This window comes from Lepisma saccharinum, chromosome 1 (assembly GCF_977018435.1).
Source record: "Lepisma saccharinum chromosome 1, izLepSacc3.1, whole genome shotgun sequence".
Lineage (NCBI taxonomy): Eukaryota > Metazoa > Arthropoda > Insecta > Zygentoma > Lepismatidae > Lepisma > Lepisma saccharinum.
This window is the reverse complement of record NC_139229.1, coordinates 180,128,103-180,151,417: the sequence shown is the minus strand read 5'-3', so window position 1 is coordinate 180,151,417 and position 23,315 is coordinate 180,128,103. Positions and strand designations below refer to the sequence as shown.

General features: G+C 38.4%; 1 protein-coding gene across 1 annotated transcript in view; it reads right to left on the bottom strand.

Moving 5' to 3' along the window:
• The window catches only part of rk (G-protein coupled receptor rickets), a 360,302-nt gene that overhangs the window by 25,078 nt on the left and 311,909 nt on the right, over nt 1-23,315 (bottom strand). The window contains exons 3-5 of the mRNA XM_083143651.1: nt 9,858-9,926; nt 7,575-7,646; nt 1,258-1,401 (exon numbers count right to left, since the gene is read on the bottom strand). Coding sequence (XP_082999777.1) covers nt 1,258-1,401; nt 7,575-7,646; nt 9,858-9,926 — 285 coding nt within the window. The remainder of the gene's footprint in view (nt 1-1,257; nt 1,402-7,574; nt 7,647-9,857; nt 9,927-23,315) is intronic.

Sequence of the window (23,315 nt, the reverse complement as noted above, 5' to 3'; positions counted from 1 at the left end):
ATACAGCCCTTTCGTGCGATAGTGTGTGTTCCGTGTGTTCTTTTTATTTTAAATAATGTCACTCTCAAAACTTAGCACCAGTAAGTAGTACAGGCACCAAGGGTGCAAAATCTAATCATTAACCTACAGGAGAGTGATTCGGAAATGAGTGAAATCAGTGACACGGAGACCCATGGGCGTCCGGGAGGGGGACAATGAAAATGAAAATGAAAGTCAACATAAAATTATATATTTTTCACATATAAATTCATTACAGCCACAATAATATGTGTTAATTATTGCATGAATATGATATTCAAATTTAAGCAATGTTTTTGAGGGAACAACACTATTATGGAGGAAAATGTGCCTTGTTTGCCCCCCCCCCCCGGATAAAAGCACCTTCCTTGCCCCATCCTGGAAAAAATCCTGCGGACGTCCATGCGGAGACCGAGGAAGACGACGAGAACGGTGATGAATAAATAAAAATATACCTTCAAGCTTCTTTCAGGTATGGGTTTCTCGTATATGCTACAGTGATATGATATTATAATCATGTGTAGAAATATTCACTATATTATTTCACTGTACATGCATTATCAAAAATAATGGACACATCGCGAATTTTCTGTCCTTCCCTTGCGCTAGCAGTTAGTTTGGCAACAGCGCAGTAGCACTGGCTGGGTATTGGCCGAACTCATGTTCCTTCTAAAAGCGTGCGCCGTATAGTCAGTCATGCTGAAGAGCCAACAGATTCATGGCGCATATTCCTCTGTTTCCGTTCCGAAGTGTACAGTACATGTACGACACATCAAATTTGTATATTACATTAACATTTACACATACAATTATTCAGATTACTAATTTTCAATTGAAAGTTCAGAATTTGGTTTTCGTACATTTTCATAAGAAAAATGTTCCGGATTTAGTATTTCTTTTAAAGTAACTATGTCTCACGACTTACTTCAAGCCTATATAATGGGTTAGGGAATACTTCACAAATGTTCCATACATAGTAATCAGCTACTATTAAAAGCACATGCAATTCTAGTCCATGTAGAAAAACTTAGCCAGAATTTCAAATATTGTTATGTTTTGTTGCCCTTTTCGGCCAAAAGGTGTTTCGTTCTATAACTTTTAGGATTCTGTTCCGTAACCTACTGAATATTGTGATTTCCGGGGTTTCCTCTGCCTCCTTTCGTATGTCATTCGAAACTGAAAATGAGTGAGAATTTCAGAAAACGCACACACACACACTTCAGAATTCTAAACACTTACAGAGCTTCAAGGTTGTCGAGTGGGCTGAGTGACTCCGTAGGGATCGTTTCCAGAGAATTTCCATCCAGTCGTAGGTTCCTAAGTGCTGCCATGCTTTGGAGCCCAAAAGGGGGAATCACCGTGATCCTGTTCTCATTAAGGAGCCTGAAAAATAGATGCGAACTCGTGACAATCAGATGCAAAGATGATAAATGATAAACTTTACTCACGCTCATAAAATAACTTAAATCACTGAATTTTATGAACAGCAATGCCTATTTTAAAGTTTCATTTACACAACCGGTTTTTACCTTTTTCAATTCCTGTTTTGAAAATCATTGTTTTTGTAGCTTTCGGTCTTGACTTGAATGATTACAATCAAGACCCTGAGCGCGTCAGGACGTGCCTATTTGCTCTCACGGTGTAATATTTGCATTGGTTTGTGCAGAATTCTCTATCGTAGGAAACAGGTATATGTTCGTATTTAAGGGAGTGTAAGGGTAAATCAAAAGCTGAACGAATCACCATTCGTTCTCATCGTTACAATTACCCAAAAGTGAGAGCAAACCGATGTAAAATAATCCAAATTAAAATACAACTAATCAGTTATATGAGAAATATTTACCATTAACCATACTCAAGTATGCATATGCAAGTATTCCGTACATTAAAAATAATACTTAGAAGTATTTAGAACTACGACAACTGTCAAATTGAGTCATTTCCTTACATTTCGCTTTCTGCAAATTCAGTAAAGACAACAGTTGAACACTGAAAGAAAGATGAAAGCAAATCGCCGGCTCTTCCTCATTCATAATCCAGATTTATTACACCAATCGGCGTTTATATTTTATCAACTCTTCTCCACCGAAGCGTGACGTCACGCAAAGCGAACGTTATTCAGTCGGAGATAACAGACAGAAGAATCACGCGAAGCGAGCTGCCTAAAATCCGATGGCCAGACGAGATACGAGCGCCCCCTATGCTGAGATTAATAGGATTCCTCAAGTTTCGCTAGTTTCTATCTCGTGCTTATTAAGGCTTATTACGTTATTAATAAACACGTGAAAGTGCCACGCAGACTAGCGAGCTTGCTTTTAATAAATGAAAGTCATTTGTCAAGTTTATTCATTACAAAGCAAGTAAAAAAAACAGGTAATTTATTGCTATACGAAAGGTAATAACACTTCACTCCTCCAAGCTACGGCTTTGGCATAATTTCGTACTTAATTTCTACGAGCTTGTGGAGAGAATAAGCAGGCGTGAATTAGTATGATTAATGATGTAATTTACAACAAATAACCGTGCTACCGTGCTTTGGTGCCATAAATCACACCGAACTGAAAATTCAATACAATATTTAGAGTCGGCATGTTGCCTATTACACGCTCAGATTTGCACTTGCTCGCTGAATGGAAAATTTTCAATTAGATGTCGCAGATACTGGGGGTAATGTGCATGATGTAATTGTAATTTTATAGTGTTGTGAAGGCGTTTTCTTTCTCGTGTCTCATGTATTCAATGTTGGAACGTGCTTTCTGATTTGTGGAACGGTTTCCATTAATTTTACTACATCCTCACCCTTCGATCGTAAGCACGGACTCTCTTCACGTGACCTTAGGCTCCGAGTAGCTACCAGTAGAGTATTGCCCTCACAAGCCTCTTGGGGGATGGCCCTCCAAGGCTGAACACCTATGGTGCTAGAGGAAAGTGGTTTACCTGCTACTCTTCATGTTGCACCTACACACAGAAAACTAAATGCATCAAATCTATTTGCTGCACCAGAAACGCATCGATTGATGCACTAAAGCGTATTTTTGGTCTTTGCCAAGAGTCAGGCTTACAGTTCGATGCACTTTTCAGTATCTTTCTCAATGATGCACTTAAATAATTGGTCTAAAGTACAGACTTTATTATTTCCTTTCCTTTTTATATACGGTACTTACCTGTGTGTAGTAGGCAAGCAGAAACCTTCCAAGTTAACATGTGTTCGCATGGCGCTCCGAACCATACAGGTTTCCAAAACTATCAACATCCAACTGTTCAACACCTTAACAAAGCAGAGAAAAAAGCCTCTCCAGCAATAGATTTGCAGGTGCACGCGTGTCCCTATTAGCTTCTCTATAAGGCCGTATAATAAATTGACCCTTGTTTACTAAAACCAGAGTTTTTTTTCGATCAGAGGCTAACGTGACGGGACGAGAGTGAGTGCTGATTAGAATGAAGTGGCATTCGGAAAAGAACAAGCATGCCTAGGTCGAAAGTCGAACCCGGAATCGGTGTGACACTCAAGACACCCAAATGTCATCTACCCTTCCACGTAGTACACCCTGGAGTCTGGACTCGCAGCTTTGTGGAGCTCGTGTTGTGTCGCCGATGTATGTTTGCGATTGTCCCTTCATCCATGTCGTCCATTTATGTATGTGATTCATCTATTTCAGCTTATCACCATTCATCCTCATCTTCGAAATTAGCGAAAAGCGACAGAAACGCGAAGTAAAAGAAATAAATTAATTCGTTCATTCGAACCCGGAACCTTTTGTGGAGAGATCGTAAGTCGACTTCTGAAAATACTCGGCCACCGATGAGGTTTAAATTCCTTGGCCAACAATTCTGACAGGCTTTTCTAGTCAGAGCTCGACCAGTCACCTTAACGAAGGCCTCGGACGCTTCCTCCCATGACCGATGATTTCTACTCACCCGTCCTCGCAATTAACCCGAAGACACAAACGAGAGATAGTAATTAAATCAGCTAACCAGCCACTGTGTTCCAGGGAATCAGGGATCGAACCAAGTATCTTCCGAAGAAGTATCTTAATACTCTCCATTCGCTCAAACGAACTCTCAATGTAGATCTCAACTCCGTCGCAAGTAACGAAATCTGGCCCCATCGACTTCGACCAAGAAGTTAATACGTGTCACGGAGAGGACTTCTGGGGTAAGACTTCGGTAGCGGAGTTCGAGAGCAAAAGTATCGACAAACTAATCAGAAAATAACGAACTTCTGCTTTCGTTGCTTCTTTTTTCAGCAGAACCCCGATGCTCTTTTGTTCGCTTCGATTAGCTTCTGTGGAGGAGAAATACTTCGGAATGAAGCCATGGCACGAAAAAAAAAACCTCGTCTCCCTTGACTAGTCGCGTGCAAAGCTAATAAAAAGTGTTTCTTAATCTAACAGCACCGTATTTACGAAACGAAAGCACTTCGAACACGCTATATGTCAAACAGGTTGACAGAGAAGGAATATATAACACTCTGGGTCTCATTCGAGGCAGTGATAAAAACATAATGTTCGGAACCGGAATTACACTATTGACTTACTCAGCCATCCCATGCGAACATGTACTTTATCTACAGAGAGGTCACATACTCATTTTCTTTAGCGCACTTGCGCCGACCTACATTGCTTAGTGATGCCGACCTCCGTCTCGGAGTGGTATGCGTACCGCGATACGAGACCAGGGGTCACGGGTTTGAATCCAAGTTGACATTTTTTTTGTATTTGTCTGTCCTGATTGAAAGTAGAGATTTGAATAGAATTGATATGAGTTTGATGCGTGGGGAAAACTGTCGCTTTGGATCTTTCCTTAAAAAAAAAAATCAAAATGGTTACCACAGCACGCCACGACGCCAGGGATTCCGGGTTCGAATCCCGGTCTGTGCATGGGTGTTTTTTGTGATCGTCCCTTCATAAATGTAATCATATAATCAATCATCCTCATCGTTGCGATTAGCCAAAAGTGACAGAAAAGCGACGCTAAATGACAAAAATTAAGTGAATTTACGCACTTGCAAAATCAATCCGATAGTGACAAAACATATTCGCATGCATCTAGGATAAAAAAGTTTTTGGATGGTTCGTACCTTCGCAATGAGGCGTCAAGGAGAAAAACCTTTTTAAGAAATGCTATTTGCCTCAATGCCTTATATACGCTGCGAAAGTTTGTCCAGATACAACGTGTTTCGAGACTCGAGCAAGACTTGCCCTTCGAGACAGAAACAGACTACCTCACACGAGATACTATAATCCCTACATTCTACAATGTATAGATTTCGGATCCATTGGATCCATTACTCGGATATTCCTTCTGTACCCTTTTATTACGAAATTCCCAATAGCTATTTTCGTACATCATCTTCATCTGAAACGTATTTAGGCGGAAAATAGGTAGAAATCAAAAACATGTATCAAAGATGACCATTCATGTAACTGATTTGAGGTAGCATTGATGCCTCCCTGGTATGAGGGGGTAAACTCGATGGATTCTAAAATTACTAGCAATTAAATTTGAAGATCTGGTCTGTATTAAAGACGGTAAATAGATCTCATATCTAATTTAAAATAGAATATCAAATGTTTTGCCTCATGTGAAGAACATGAACGGTCCCTGGGTTCGAATTCATGGATGGAGGTCGACAAGGAACGCATGTAATAGCTAAAACACAAGCAACGTAAACAATTTCAAGAAACGAACGGACCAGATGTCTACAAACATGTACGAAGGTTAAACATTGGCAAATTCCCCATTGCTTTTTCTCATATTTTCCCCACTCTGTGTGTTTCTAAAGAAAGGAAACTTACTGATACTCAAGAAGCCGTCTCCCCGTTTCGTTGCTGCTTTTCTTTCAATTCTCTCGAATCCAGCATTACATAAAATAAAGCGAATGAACATGGAAATGGACAATGTGCATTTTATTGCAAATGTCATCAGCAGAATCAAGGAAAATTAATTGCAGGATGACAACAAACGTGAGGCCTGTGTCTGACAGAAGCTAGAACTTTACATGGACGCTTATGGAAGTATTATTTTGTAAGTATTCTAGCAACGTGTTACTTAATAGAACTGCAAAAACGTATAAACGGAAAGAAGAAAGGTTGAAGATGAACAGGCATACACGAAAAATGTCAAAAAGTTGCTATCAATACTGAAAGCTTTATGTTGAAGAGTGGGCATTCGCCATAAGAAATACATGGGAGTCGAAATACATTCAATTTACTAATGATATTTTTAATAGGTTTAAATAGCTTAATAATCTACTTAAAGATCCGCTTACAAGTGCTTCTATTTTCCCCTCAATACTAACGCGTATTTTGAGAGAATTGAAATAAAATATGCAACCTATGCGAATTGATACCAATGACGACCAAGTTGTCTCGTGACTTGGGAGCTTTCTTTCTTTTCTTTTAGTAGCAATAATTAGGTTGAAAGCTTTCCGGGCTCTCGTGGCTATATTCCCGCATATCTCACGTAATCTCCCTACCGGGAGATATCGCGGACATGAAACATAAAGGGCAGTGGGGCACCTTTAATCGGTCGATATCACCTGAAACAAAAAAATGTTATGAGGTAAGAAAATGGGGTAGTGGTGCTCGCGGAGGCACCTTGTATGCAGCTTTAAACTTAGCATGTCGAAAAAAAGGCTAAAGAAATGTGCCATGGTTATGCACCCCTTCTCCCCCTTGCACATGGTACAACATGGAAATGTGCTGTGTTATCTTTGATCGAGACATCACGCTACGGCTTTGCTTAACCTAGAAATGATTTATAGGCCAATATCAATGTGTGCTAGATCTACACAAGACAAAGGACCCAATTCGTGAGATATTGAAAGTGTGTGTCTTAATAGCATATATTAATATTAGCTGAAGAAATTATAGGGATTTATGGGGCAATTTCTGAATAGGAGTGTAACATTCACTTACTTTGTGTACCCCGTCATATTTCCCATCTACCTACTTGCTGAAAAACAAAACAACAACAAAAAGCATCAAGTTTAGGTTTCGGTTATGTGATACAATTTGTGTCAAATTAAATGAGGCAATTAGTGATGTTATCGAGACGAATGGAATCGAATCTCATCTAGAGTTGTGAATACTGGACTCGATCTCAGTTTCGTGTTGAAATATATAATAAGCATGCACAGTGGGTCACCCAACAAACGTTTACAGCATTGCGATGGCTAAAAATACTCAAATGTTTCATTTGCTTCTGCTTATTCTTGCCATTACACGCATGGTGGTGTGTTCAATAGTACATTATGTTACTATTAATTTCAATTTTGTTATTTTTCGCGAAAAGTTTATATTGAAATTATGATGTATTAATTATGAAAACATTGCTGTTAATGTAAAACATACTTTGTATAAATTAATACTGAATACGTAAAACAAAATAAAAAGAAGACATGAATGGAAATAAATAAGTATGTTAAAATACTTGGAATCTCATAATCTGGCATCCAAGTTTTAATTTAACTTCAGCAAAATGTAATCAGCTAGGTTTATTCGAAGGGAAAATTCAACGAACAGCAGACGTAGAAAGTTTTCATGTGTACTTACAGCGAGGTCAGTTCCTTCAGTCGTTCCAAAGCTCTCCATGGACCTTCCAGCAATCCACAACTTTGAAGCGATCTGGAAGAGACAATCTAGGTGTACTTACGTGATTCGCAAAGATTAAAATAAATTATGAACTAATTAACTCTCTGGCATAATCATACCAGAAGGTTTATTACCTCAGCAACACCAGCCTTCCATCAGTTCATCCTGGACAAGATCTGTTATCCTACGTATTTTGTTTTGCTTCATCTTCTTAGGTCAATCGATACTACAAGGATGAATGGTGTAGGTTTTTGATGAAATGGGCAATTGCACTCAGACATGCATGGCTTATTCAGGATTTTATTCAATTTTGACCATTTCTACCAATATCTTTCAGGTTCATTTATTTCTCCTTTTGCTTCCTTTCTGGCGTTCGTACAGTTTTCGCTTACCACCAGGTTGACCAACCAACACTCCGGTACACTCTTCTCTCTTCCATGCAAGCCACCTGGGCTGCTCAAAAAAAGCTTTCTGGATTGTGCTGTTTTTAATATTAGGAGATGGATGCAGGCTGTGCAGTTCAGTAGACTATATATTCTGTACAACACTATGTTGCACGGAAATATCACCCACCGAAACCAGGTGAACAGTAGATTATCGACTTTTCGGCCATTTTCTTTAATTGTATCATACTAATCGCCACTTGATTGTTGTGAAACGCTGGAGCACCACCATCAGTGTTTATAAGCCATCAGCAAATATCTGAAGAAGAATCGATCTTCCTGGGATTATCATTTGTAACAATGTCCTCTTCTTGTGATGAAGTAGCGATTGTGAGTGCTAATTAGGGCTCCAGTTTTCTTACGTGAACTACTTTCTGGTTATAGGTTTTAAGGCGCAGGTCAACAGCAGAGCCACGCCGAGACTTTTACTCATTTGCTTGTAAACAGCATCTCTCAGATCCCGCAAGTAAACCGTAGCAAGAAATGATAACAAATGACTCACGCGCACGCGTTTCTCGACAAAAAAAACTCTTCTTCTCTTAACTTTAGCAAAGCTCACGTATTAAGACAAAAGAGTTCGCAGTTCGTCTTTGACCTTACTTATCTCTCTATTATTCGGTAGTTTACAATGCGTGGCTATTTAGTATACTGAGTACAATTATTATGCATGGGCGTCCGGAAGGGTGGGCAAGGGGGGGCCGTCAACTAAAAATTATATATTCTGACACATATAATTTCATTCAGCCACAATAATATGTGTTAATTAATGAACGAACATGATAAATTCAAATTTAAGCAATGTTTTTTGAGGGAACAACATTATTATTGGGGAAAATGTGGCTTTTTGGCCCCCCTGGAAAAAATCCTACGGACGTCCATCTTATTATGGCATGCAGTTAACCGTTAATACGAAAGTATTTTTTTACAAGACCAACGTGAAATAATGAATATAACTTTACGGCAGAGTGTTAATTTATAATTTATAGAATATTTTTACGCCTAGTAATGCTACTATAGCGCATAGCCCACATTCACTCTGATTTCATCATAACACCCAACATGATTTTTGACACTTGCTCATTTTCAAACCGGCTCAGTACTCGTATAATAACCACATATAGTGATGGTTTTTAAGTGATAACTTGAAACTTTGTGTACTTTTACGGAAACATTATGTTGCTAGTGGTCAACAAAGCAAATGCAAGCGAGTGGTGAAGGAGAAATCATGGGGTGATACCTTTGAATACACTTAAGACCATCTCAAGCGACTTTCATCAAGTCGACTGTTCATTCTTTGTACTAGTTTCCCGTGTGGTGTGTCCAGAAGAAGCACCCCTACGGGGATTTCCGCTCCCGTGGCAGTCGTAGCGGAGAAACTGAAAACCATCCTCTGGTGGTTTTCTCTGCGTAGTTTGTACTCAAAGAACAGCGGTTGGCCTGCGTCAACGAACACCTCGTGTCTTCTGAGTTGATCGCCGCAGCAGATGCTAGGAATGGGTCTCTTCTTTTGTCAGAGGTTCATTCAAGTGTATTTTAAGCTAAGAAAGATATGCTAATCGGAACTGAACCTACATATTAAAGTATTATCCGAACTACTGAGCAATGTGCCTCCGTAGGGATCGAACTTGGGATCCCTTGATTACTAGGCATTATAGTTACTGCTGTGTCATTGGAGATGCCCTGATTGTTGTTGTTATTATCAAATTAACTCAATTCAACTTTGGTTGGCGGGAATTCAATACGACAAACATTTCAAGAAGTCACTGAAAGTGAAAGCTAATAGAAACAAGATGTAACTTACAGTCTGGTGAGGTGAAGATTGTTGAAAGTTTGTGGGTGAATCCGCTCTAATTTATTTTCTGCCAAACTCCTGCAAAAAAAGAGGAAAAAAGTTGTTAATAATAATAATAATAATTACAGGTTTACTAAATGAGCGGGAAATAGCCACATGCATTTGCGAAGAAACAGAAACATGTGACTTGGCAAAGCACATACATGGTGGTCCATAAGTGCGGAAACACCCGTTTAAAACAAATATACAAAGAGGGAACATAAATCCAACCTTCTGATACATTTTCCTAGGGAAGGGAAAACATTTTAGGGTATGTTACCAACAGGGTGGCCATCTTAAAAAAAGGGTTGTTAAAGGTCCAGGAAATTTAAATAAATTCAATTCCGGTACAGGAGAGAAAATCAGTAAGCGTAAATGGGTTCTGGACAGTAAAGAACCTTTTTATCTGTTAAGTATTTCAATTCGGTCCAGGAACTTTTTTTCCAGGCTGAATTTAAATACGGTCCAGGAACATTTTTAATTTAATTACGGTCCATGAACCTTTTTTTCGGCTGAATATAAATACGGTCCATGAACAATTTTTCCTGCTGAATTTGAATACGGTTCAGGAACCTTTTTCTGGATGAATTTAAATATGGTCCAAGAACCTTTTCATCGGATCAATTTAAATACCGTCCAGGAACATTTTTTCAATGTAACAATACGCAACTTGTACCGAATTTGAATTGTGCTAGTAAAAAGATACCGGTCCTGCAGAGGAACTCCAAAGAACCCATTACAATTTATGGTTTCCTGGACCTTGATTTTTTAAAAGAAGATAGGTGGTCTTGTGACATATCAAAATATGTTAGAATTTTACAGGAAACACGTTGCAATGCATAATTTCAACATTACGTTAACCCTTATGCTCCTGGAGCCATAATGTTTTTCGTCATTCACAAGCGTGGGAACACCTGTTCAATGCAAACATCCATAAGAAAACACGAATCAAACGCCTGGATGCATGGATTGCTGGTACTATATGTCCAGATAGTAAGTGCTCGGTTGATGGTGGCGTTCTAAGCAAAAATTCAAATATGAAAAAAATTACGATCAAATGTGTGACTATAGACACGATTCCCACTTCAAATTGTTTGAAAGCAAGATATTCTTTTTTCTGGGAGTTGCGTCCCAATAATGTATTCCATAAGTATCTACATGGGTGGCAGAAGGCAAAAAAATTGCAGCGGTTGGAAAAACAACTACATCTGAAAGAAAATAAGCGGGAAGAAATACGCGTAGCCAGTGGTCAGACAATTTCAAAAACTAACATGATAAGTAAATAATCACCTACCAGTAGAAGCTGTAGGTGAGTGGTTAGTGTTACGTTACGGCTTCACGTTCTGAGCGATGCGTGTTCAAGTCCAGTTAGGGAAGTTTTTTTTAATTGCCAATGAGGCTCCAATACTATGTGTGTGTTCGAATCCGCATTTAGACAGTGAAACTTTTTTTTCTTAATTGTGTAACCACAGATTCTTTAATACATGGGATGCGGGAAGTGCATACCACATACATTTTTAAACCATGATTTCACCTCCTAATTTCGAAAAACCTTACATTTTACCTTCTTAACAAAGTCTTTTTACACTAGTGGACCAAACAAAGCTGTCACATGCAACAATACAGGCCTTCAGCCCGTTGCCAAGGCACACGACACACCGGCTCGGTCCCCTCGAAAGACCAAGACCAGGCGACGCTGCCTACAATTTCTCTTTCTGTTATAATATACATGCCACGACTATGCTCAGTTCCTGCGGGGCATGAGAGCCCGCATCCCAAAGTTCGGGTAAGGGTCTGCTTTTGAATAATAATAATAATAAAAAAATATGTTTACTTAACCAAGAACGTTAACTCTAAAGTAGGTAACCTTCCTTACGCTTAAACTTCCATCGTGATCGCACCCGCATCCCACTGACCAGTGAGGATACGCATGCGAGTTTCGAGCGAAATCAGCATAATCTAACTGACATCTTAGGGATTGATAAAGCCTCCGCCTCACTGACCAGTGACGGCGGGACACCTCATCAAACCAAAAGGAGGCCAGTTAATTTGTAATTATGAACCAAATTTACTATAAGGAAATACCCATTAACGATTACAAATTTATTTACATCTCAAATTTCCAATAAACTTTCCAAAATTAACAGGAGAGAAGGTTCTCCGTTTAAACCTTAATCAACTTATTCACAAATTCAAACATAGTTAAGTTAAAAGAAAAATATACAAACTTTTGATCAAAAGGAAAACTACAACAATGCCAAGATAAAATTTAGATCATAACGACTTCCGTAACAGACTGAAACTTGCTATAGAGTAAACATAAAACCCAGAGAGAACGCTCTTATACAACATGTCCATATCCCATCATAGAACTAACGCAACTGTAACTTGGTTTCAAATAAACAGGTGACAAATTATTAAATAAAGGTCGACAAAATTACTATCAACCAAAACCAAAGAAAAATTTGCATAACATCTTTCCGTAAATTTCTATTCGTGCTTCTGTCATATTTTCACATCTGCATTATGTTCTCTAGAACTCATGAGGTAAACTACCAACTTCAGGGTCAACCTCTAATAGGGTGACCAGATATTTGTTGACCAAAAAGAGTATAGTCTATAGGTTGAAGGTGCGCATGAACGAAACATAAAAAGAAATCGAAAATAAGGGTGGCTATTTGTTATTGCCTCTATTATAGCCCCTATAAAATACGCCTACACTCTACAGATTCTAATTACTTATGAGTCTAATGTAATTAGCTAATTACAAATACTTACTCACCAATGGCACCATCCTTCATACTTCTGGGATGATTTTGCTTTCTTGAGTATGTTTAAATCGTACTTTATTGCCAGTCCAAACTCTTCACAGGTCATGTCCACATTGAATTTCGCTTTCATTACTTGTTCGAGTGTTGACACCAGGAGTGTACTTTTTCCCTCTACTTTTTCACAATAAGTTTTAATAACACTGAAGAGTCTTTCACAACAACATTTGTACCAGGCAGAGTAAACAAGAATTTATAAGAGGCACAATCACTTTTAAATTTGACCCAGCCTGCACTAAATCTTTACACACTGACCTCCACTTACCCATCATTGATTCTTTTCTTTCCCCCCAATCTTCAAGATGTTTTTCAACGGCTTTTGAAATTGCACCGTAAGTTTTAAAAATATCATTATTAAGGCTGAGCCGATACCGATACCAGTGGTATCGGTATCGGAAAGTATCGGTTGGAATTCAGCTACCGATACCAGCCGATACTTTCCGGCATTTTGGTCTTTCACGGGGTCCGCAAAAATCCCGCGCGACTTCTTGACAGTCTAATTATCCTGGAAATTATGCAAAATTAAACTTCCTTTTTATTTTACACTAATTTTGCACGAAAACTATATTTTATGAGTACATAATAGATATATTTTAATATTCTCATGCAATTCTTGAATATTCTAAAGCAAATTTCTTGCTATGTTGATGCATATAATTGGAGGAGAATATTTACACACAAATATTGATCAATATTTTGAACAAATTTTAATTATTGCAATTTTCACGTATCGGTAAGAGTATCGGCATCGGTATCGGTATCGCTTCAAAGTGGTATCGGCTCAGCCATAATCATTATCATTAAATTCCAATGAATTTGAAATATGTTTTGCTTGTTGATGGAATATGAAAATGACTCTTGAAATTGTTCATAGGAAATTCTTGAGTCAAGGAGTCAATACTTCAGTTTGTTGACATCTTGACGTTTTCCGTTCTGTGGATTTTAAGGCATTTTTACGCGTAAAATAATGAATGAAATTAAATTGCAAGGAAAAGAGTATATTTGGGAATTTTTTCAAATTGAAAAGAGTATAGAGTACATGAACCTCTAAAAGAGTATAATACTCTTAAAAAGAGTATGTCTGGTCACCCTAACCTCTAAAAACATTCATAACAAAATATAAGGGGAGCCTTTCTCTACCCAATATCAAAACCATATCTCGGCCACAAATTACAAATGTCCACGTGGAATTCCTTAACATAATAGGGGGACTCTATGTCTACCCTTTTTGGCTACTCACATTACAAAAGCAAAACAATAGACTTTTACATTAAATGAATTTCTATAAAAACATATACTCGACCGGTCACCTATTATAGCTGTTTTAAAATTATATCTAATATAAATCTAAATAAAATAAACCATAAACTTTCCTTAACGTTCTGGATACTCAGACTTTAAAACGGTCATGAAAACTATATGAGCTGTGAGATTTAAAAGGCACCCTCTGACAAGAGGTATGCTCTCGGATTAAAGTAACAAGAAATAAACTTTTAATTAATTGAACCTCCTGACCAGGGAAATTCAGAATGATTTAGCATAAAAAAAAATTACTCGACGAGAAGGATGTATATCTTTGATGAGCCTAATTTATTTAATTTGAATTTACATCGGAGCCACACTGACCAGTGACAACTTCGACAGAATTTAAAATTTATGAATAATTTCAAAATTTAAATTATTAAGATTAAATATTTATATATGAATTAATTATTTACAAGCCTGCCAAAATCCCCTTTAAGGATCATGCCGACCAGCACTAATCCTGAAAGGTGGCTTACGGAAAACCTCAGACATTGTGGAAGGGAGAGCTGACCAGCCACTCCCCACACAAAGTCCGTATTCTTCCAGCCCTGGACCTCGACAAGCGATTTAATCACCTAAATATTCCGGAATATACTGATCAACTGATTTCTTATCCAGCGAAACGGCTGGTATTTATACTCGCAGGATTGCGCAATTCTATTCCCTGAACAAAAGATTTGGACATAAAGAACATATCGAGAAACACAATGAAAGCTAAACTTATTTACAAAACCGCGCAGCGCCGAACGAAAAAGAACCCATTGTTGATAAGAAAGAAAAAGAATGCAAGCTTCAACTTGCTTTGCGTTCTTTTTCGCTTGGCAGAAACTGCGTTACAATTTTAACATTCAAAAAGATTAGACTACAAAAGAATTTATACGAGGGCTATCGAAAAGTAATTTGAATAATAAAGAAATTTACCAAAATTTATCAATACCTACTTTCACTGTGACTACAATTACATGCCTCTATATTTTAAACTAAAGATGATTTCAAGTTTATTGACACGAGTTTGCATTGTCACCTACAAATATGTTAAATTTAATCTGTATCAAAAGAGACATTGTTCTGGAATCCTAGAATACGGATGAGTCAGAAGTTTATAGAGGGGCGGGAGTGGGGAGGCGATGAAGTTCTTCCAGTTTTTAAATAACATTTGTATGTAGTTAGGGACTGATGAGTGCAGTGATACAAAATAGATATCTTCTTCGCTTACTGTATTTATAAAACGCCTAAACCTACACAATTTTTCAAGGTATAAAGCAACATAAATTATTTATTATTTTAATAGAAACTGAAGGAATATAAATCGAAAACTGGAAGAAACATCACTTTATGAAATGACAGCTTGACACTGGGTTACTAACAATTCCAACATTAACGTTTGCGTCTGTGTATGGTTTTAGAGGCAATATTTAATAGCATACCTACATCAGTAAATCAATGATGCAGTAAGCAAACCAAACAATATAGTTCCGTCAATTCCATGCAAACACTAGTTTTAAATAATACACTGATAATTGTTTTTATTATTACATTTATTTTATTCATGTTTCATTTTATGGTTTCAATTTATCGAGCAATTTCAAAACTTTTTGCAATTTGTATTAAGAAATAGAAACATTTGTTACGAAATATGCAATAAACATTTCACAGACTTGCATTAGTTGGCATTCTATCGTTTAAAAAAAAGCTGTAGGGGAGAAACGAACCGGAGACCCTTCGTGTGGTGAGCAAGTATCATAGTGACTGGACCACACCGTCCCTACTCATGTGTTGAAACCATGTTGCACTATTTTATCTGCTATTCATAGAAAATGTTTCAAACAGAATATTACAATTAAATTGGTGTTTTTGGAAACTACGAAATATTATGTTTTCTTGTCAACTCTAAATATTGAAACGAAGGAATTTAGAATTTGGTCACAGACAGAATACCCGATGTCGTGTATGATTCAACAGTTTTAGCTACAGAAGACTGCGAGCTAAGCATGTGCAGTTCTACGATTGGCAAGCTTCGCGATCACTGCCTCAGACCACAATTCACCGTCAACGCGAAGGTTCTCTCAGCAGAATAGCGTCATCCTTGGTTGATTTGCAGCTGCGTGCCCAGGAATTTGTAAACGAGGCATATGAGATGTCATTGTTTTTTTTTTTTTTTTAACAATCAACTCATGTTTGCCTCACAGTTGGGCCACAAATAGTTACGATATTCTCCAATATCTCTCTGCCCACCCTCACCTGAAGGTAGTAATTTCGTTTTGGAGAAGCTACATGGAAAAACACATCCCAAGTGGTGTCGACGAGTAATTAGATTTATCAGAAGAGTTTTCATATCCTCCCTCTCGTAAATGTCCAAAAGCAATAATTCTACTAAATAAAAGAGTCGGTTCTACAAGATATTTGAACCTGCGATCATCAGACAACTGGGCCAGCTCTTTACCACTTTCCCACTTTATCACTCCATCAAACCAAGTCGAAATTTTACGCGTATCTTAAGAGTCGTCAGCAATCTTGCAAACTTTGTTAACATACCTGCTGTTTCTCGCTAGTTTAGTTTTACAAGCTGGAATAGACTTGAGGGCTGCAACTCGGAACTAGACTTCTGAATATTCTCTCCCGTCTACTCTAATGCGACAAATATGTATTGTAAATGTGAAGTGACATTGTTACATGTTGCAAATAATTTCTCACATCATCGTTAGTTCCAGATTTGGCCACAGCCACCGAGCATTTACTATCAGGACACACAGAAAAGTAAATGCATCATCTGAAACAAAAAATGCATCAAGTCTGTAACCCAGACGAAATGTTTAAGTGCATCACCGAGAAAGATGCAGGAAGGTGTATCAAAAACGCATCAACTGATGCATTCAAGTGCATTTCGAAAGAAAATAAATACCTGCATGCAATGGCGGCGATTAGAGGAGGCAGTTGCCCCCCCCTCCCTCCCTTTTTGCTCCCGCACTAATCCTTGTCTACAAGAGAAAGTAGACTGTCCTTCCCCTCCCAGTTTAGGCACCCAATCACCGCTACTTTTTGCACCGTATGATGCACTTTGGTGTTACCTTTACCACGACATACAAAAATGCATCAAACTGTAAACCTGATTCTTCGCAGTAATAAAATACACTTTAGTGCATCAATCAGTACGGTTCTTGTGCATCGATAGATATGATGCTGAACTGTATCGATTTCTCTAAAATTCCTAAATCAACTTAGTATTCTTTGAGTAATTGTAGAATCTTCGTATCAAACAGTCATTTTTGTTCCATCACTTTGCACGTCCATCTGGAATTAGTCATATCAGCGAATTACGTCACTTCTGCAATTGTTAAAAATATGTCCTTAGATTATGAGGAATAGTAACTATTGGGATATATTACACTGGTATACAAATTTTAATCAAGTATGTGCTGTGTTTGTGTTGATTTTTCAGCGGTTTATTCATAATTCGGGCCTGCTGATTACGAATATGCCAGCCTATTTGTTGTAGTGTCAACACATCTGATGGCATATGCAATTCATGTTTTATAAAAATAGTAAATGTAGATTATCTGAAACCCACAAGAAAATAATTAAAGTATGGTACATTCATTCAGTTTCATTTAACTCTCTCTACTGAACATGCTACAAGGTTTGTGGACTTAATGCCAAGAAAATTTAATGAGACAACGTGCTATTACTAACTACATGAGTTATATCCACATACACTAACACAATATGTCAATGAAAAATGACACTCTGTTATGACATACAAAAGCAATTTAAATGTTAGTACAGAACTTTCCTTTACTTGTTGCTATAATGAAGTGATTTCAGGCGCAACCATTGAAATATATATAAAACTAAATGCGATGCGCGCAACAAACGTATGTGATACAAAAAATATTAACGATGCAACATGGGAGTAACCGCATATACCACAGATTAGGGTATATATATCCTAATCTGTGCTATTACATATCCAAAGAAACACAATGAAACAAAGTGTTCATGGATAGGAAGAATCCACAGTTAAAAGTGAACGTTTGTTTTTCTTGTTTAGGGAAAGCTATCACCTCATATCGGAAAAACCCGAGTTTGCCCGTAATTTATACTCTAACATACTATTTTTTGATTTGCTTTTAGCATTACAAGCTGAAAGCAAATCAATTTATATTTAGAAATGAAGATACGATTGAAAAGACAACATACGCAGATTGAATATCAAAAGTAACTATTTACACACAGCAACTGAATTGCCATTTAGTATATTTGGCATCAAATACATAGACGCTATTCTGGCAAAAAAGGAAGACGATTACCAATTTCTTCCAAAACATTGAGACTACGACAAAACAGTTCCTGATTCTTGTTCAGCAGGTCGAAACTTATAAGAATTCATACAAAAATAATGAATAGCAAAATTTATTTGTATTTTATAATAATAATAATTCCTTTATTTAGCGGGCGAGGTTCAGCCGTAGGCTGCTCTACCACCAATTTATAAAGTAATCAAGACGAACGTTTTACAAAAATATATATTTTTTAAATTATTGAACCGACACTTATTATTGACACTGCTAACGTTGCTGTGTGCTTTACAGAGAGGAACTGAACTTTATTCAGGAAGTTTTGTGCTTCTGTTCTCACGAACGAGGACAACACATAAGATATGGAAGAACCAATTCGTGATCTTGTTTCTTTCAACAATGTAGAACCGCTATCGTGACACGAGCCTGTAAAGATTTCCACCTTCGCGTGCAACTACTGTCGTAATTTCAGACGTCGGTTGTCATCTACATCGCACGCCCCCTTGTCTCGGACACACTAGCGCCCTAACACGTCGCAGCAAGGGGCGATGCAATGGAGTATTTTGGATAAGCCTGCATGACAGTAAATTCTTCCAGACAAATATGGCAGAGCTTTATGCGAAACTCATGAATCGTAAGCGAGTCTGTGGTTCGCGTGCTTGCTTTATTCCTCGATTATCTTCTTCTTCTTTGAGGCGCGATTCACTTAAGTGCTGCCACCTAACCCTTATCAAGGCTGTTAAAGTGTCACGGAGATTGCAATCTTCACGAGTTATCCTCGCAGACTCTATGTTCAAGTTGTAAAGCATGCCACCGCCCCTGTGCGAGATAGCAAGTTAAAAAAGAAGGCAAAAAGTACCAAAAGTTAGGTAGTACTTTTTTTTATCGCATTCGAAGGCAAGTTTGTCTGTGGTACTGTGAAAAGGTCAATTTAGATTCACTCCATTCAAAGCTACGGAGTAAAGTAACGCAACGCGTTTCTGGTAAACTGTTTTGCTATTTCGGTAGTTGAGTTTGGTATCGTGTTATCGAAATTATATCGGTAATTGCAACGATAACGCGAAAGTAGCGATTGTTACTTTGCTTGCATTATGTTGCTAAATTCAGAACTGGCCAACAGGTGAGTTTCGACTGCGTCATGAAGAGCTGCATTCTGGGTTTACCCCATCATGTTTCTGCGTCTCACTTATCGCACAACACTTGAGCGACCTTGCGTTCTGACGTCACGGGAGAAAGCTCTTTAATTTTAGGCTAAATGCCTACGTTGTTAGGTTGGGCTAGCTATGTTTAGTTCTCTCAGCCTAAATAATAATTTTTCATTGTATTTATGATAATCGAACCTAACCTAGCAGGCCTAACCTAACCTCGTAGGGATTCCTCGTCTGGCGTCAGAACACAAGGTAGCAAAACTGTTGTGCGACAAGGAAGATCCCATAAGGAAAGAAAGAAAGAAAGAAGGAAAGAAAGAAAGAAGGAATGAAACAAAGAAAGAAGGAAAGAGAGAAGGAAAGCTCATGTTTCTGAGCCATCATTGTGAAAAACGGACGCACGTGGCTCGGAGGATACGGAGGGTAAATTGAAGCGGCCAGCTTCAGCCATACCAAGCCGCGGTTTCGTGCTTGTGATGAACAGTCAAATTCACAAATTTGCGTTTATACTCGGAATTTGTTCAACTGCTCGTACTTTACATTCTAACCCACCTAAAAATAAATCTGTATTATTTTCTACAACTGACTTTCATTGCATTTCATTTGTAATGGCCTGTAAGTGCAGTCACCCGCACCTAACAATGAGCAACCTAGATCCTCAATCAGTAGCGACTTCTGCCTATTCGCACGTGAATACCCAAATAAATCTGTAATGCAAATCATTATTATTTTACTTATTTATTGAATTCTATCTCCTTTCAAACATCAAGTGTTCCCACGCCGCTCCACCAAGAGAGATGGCGGAGAAGCCTGCGATCAGTGATATCAACCCGCGTAGACCGAAGCGCGATCGGCGCTTGAACACAATGTTAGTTTCGCTCCCTATGACGCTGTTGCAGCAGTCGCGTAGAAGACGCTGATTGGTCTTTTGGCTTGAGCGCCGTGTCAGGGGAGGTTGCATGATTTAGGAAAGCCGTGAACGCAGCGATCGGCGTGTTAGCAAATGTACTGTTGCAAACCAATTTCATTGGAGATCGTGTAACGGAGTCGATGCAACCCATACATCATCGCAAATTGAGGGCCTCAGCTACTGGGCGGGTGCGCAGGGTGGTGGATAGCGGAACGGTCTGTAGATATGCAGACTAGGGTCAATGATGGCAAAACCAGAGTCCCCCCGAACCGAGGCGGCCAGGTCATCAGAGCGTGGGAGTGTGGTTCATGGCAGGACTACACTCATCAAATACCACAATGCTTGATAATGACCTGGTGGCATGGCGAACAAGCACCGCCAGTAAATAAGTGCTGCTCTCGCTGCCTTGCGGGTAGGGATTAGCCCAAAGGCTAAGGGAAGGAAAACCCTGACAGAAAACCATTGGTAGAGAGAGTTCTGTAAGGCGTGGTGAAGCCAATGCCTCTAGTGGAGAAAACCCAACACAAATCCCGGTCCTCCAGGTTGGGGGTTGAGGCATTGGGCTGACAACCCAATCCTTGGAAAAAAATGCACATTGTCCAGAAACCCAACAATGAGCCTCGGATAAGGTATGAAACTAGACGACGAACACGGCTACGAGTTAAGGAAAATGATCTCAGGATGGCAACATGGAATGTGCAAAAAATGATACAGGATGGCAAGTTGTCAGAAATTGTTGATGAATTCATAAAATATAAATTGCATGTTATGGCACTGCAAGAAATAAGATGGCCTGGGAGAGGTCAGATAGACAAGAAAAGCTGCACAGTTTTGTTCAGTGGTGCGGAAACTAGAGGGCACAGGGGTACAGGCTTTATAATAAGTAAAGAAGTTAGGAAATCATTGATGGAATTTACACCAGTAAATGATCGACTGTGTAAAATCAGACTTAAAGGTAAGTTTTACAACATCTCCATCATTTCTGCTTATGCACCTACCGAGGATGCAGAAGAGCTGGACAAGGAAAGATTCTATGATGAGTTAGACTCATTAAATGAAGGCACAAATGGACATGATATGCTACTTGTCATGGGTGACTTTAATGCAAAAATTGGCAGAGAAGCAGACGTTAAAGAGGTGGCAGGGAAGAACTCTCTGTATTTAGTCACCAGCGAGAATGGCTGGAGATTAGTACAGCACTGTATACAAAATAAGATGCTTGTGAGAAGTACTCATTTCCCCAGAAAGGATATCCACAAAAACACCTGGAAAGCTCCTTGCGGAACATATACGAATCAGATAGGCCATGTTCTGGTGGAAAAAAAGACAAACTTCATCGGTAATAGATGTTAAAGCATGCAGAGGAGCTAACTGCGATAGTGACCATTTCCTAGTCAAATCTGTAATACGACAACGATTATCCAATGTAGGTAAAAATAAAGGAAAACAGAGGTTTAGATGGGATGTAGAAAAGTTACAGAAGGACAGCTATAAGAGAACTTTTTAGGAAGATATACGTACATCAGCAGCTAAGTGATGGGAATGATACTAACAACATTGAGAAAATATGGAATGATATGAAGAAAATTCTATCTGAAAATTTGGAAGAGATACAAGGACAAAGGAAGAGATCTGATACAAAAGATTGGTATGATTATGAGTGCAGAGCAATGGTAGAGAAGAAAAACGAGTTACGGAAAAAGCTGCTCCAAAGGGAAACAAGATCATCCATGGATGCATTCAAAAATGCTAGGAAAGAAGCCACTAAACTCTGTAGGAAGAAAAAGAAACAATGGATGGAGGATCCAAGAGCAAGGAAAATTGAGGAACATCAGACAGAGGGTAATACGAGACAAATGTACAAGGCTGTTAGAAATCTTAGTACTGGATATCAACCAAGGTTACACATATGTAAAAATTAAGATGGGAAGCTACTTACGGATCAAAGTAAGTGCCTGGAAAGATGGACAGAATATTTTCAGGAGCTCTATAAATGTAACTTCACAGATATTGTGGATGAAGACCAGCTCCAAGTCACAGAACGTGAATTAGAAAGACCATCGTTCGACGATGTGAAATGTGCAATATTGAAATTAAATAATAATAAAGCACCTGGAGAAGACTTGAAGATGTATTTAAGAACGGTGGAGAGCACTCTGGAGGAAAGTCCACCAGTTAGTTTGTATGATATGGGACCAAGAGAAAATACACAGTAGCTGGAGATATGGAGTTCTCTTTCCCGTCCATAAAAAAGGCGATAAAATGAATTGTGGTAAGCACAGAGGAATAACCTTGCTAAATATTGGATACAAAATATTATCCAATATTCTGTACATGAGAGCATCTAAAATAGCAGAAGAAATGCTAGGGGAATATCAGTGTGGATTCCGATAAAATAGATCTACTATAGATCACATCTTCACCATAAAAGTTCTATGAACATAATTTAGATCTGTACCTTCTATTTATAGACTACCAGTGGTTGATAGCTTGCACAGAGAAGGGATTACTAAGGTATTAAAAGGAAGTAGGATTACATGATAAATTAATAAGACTGATTAAAATGACTTTAGAAAATACAACAGCTGGAGTCATGGTGCAGGGTGAAGTCTCACCAACTATTAAAATAGAAACAGGGGTGAGACAAGGGGATGCGCTGTCCACTTTAATTTTTATTATTGTGCTACATGATATTATCGGTCCACTGTAAAAACGAGGGAGCATATTCTACCAAACAAGTCAGATACTCGCTTATGCTGATGATATTGTGATAATATCACGGACCCTTGCAGATCTTAAAGGCACTTTCTTAAAGATATATAGCAAATCCAGAGAATCTGTACTATTGATTAATGAAACCAAAGCGAGATACATGAGAATGTCCAGATCGCCAACCAGACGAAATCCCGTGGATCTTAATGTAGGGACATACTGTTTTGAAG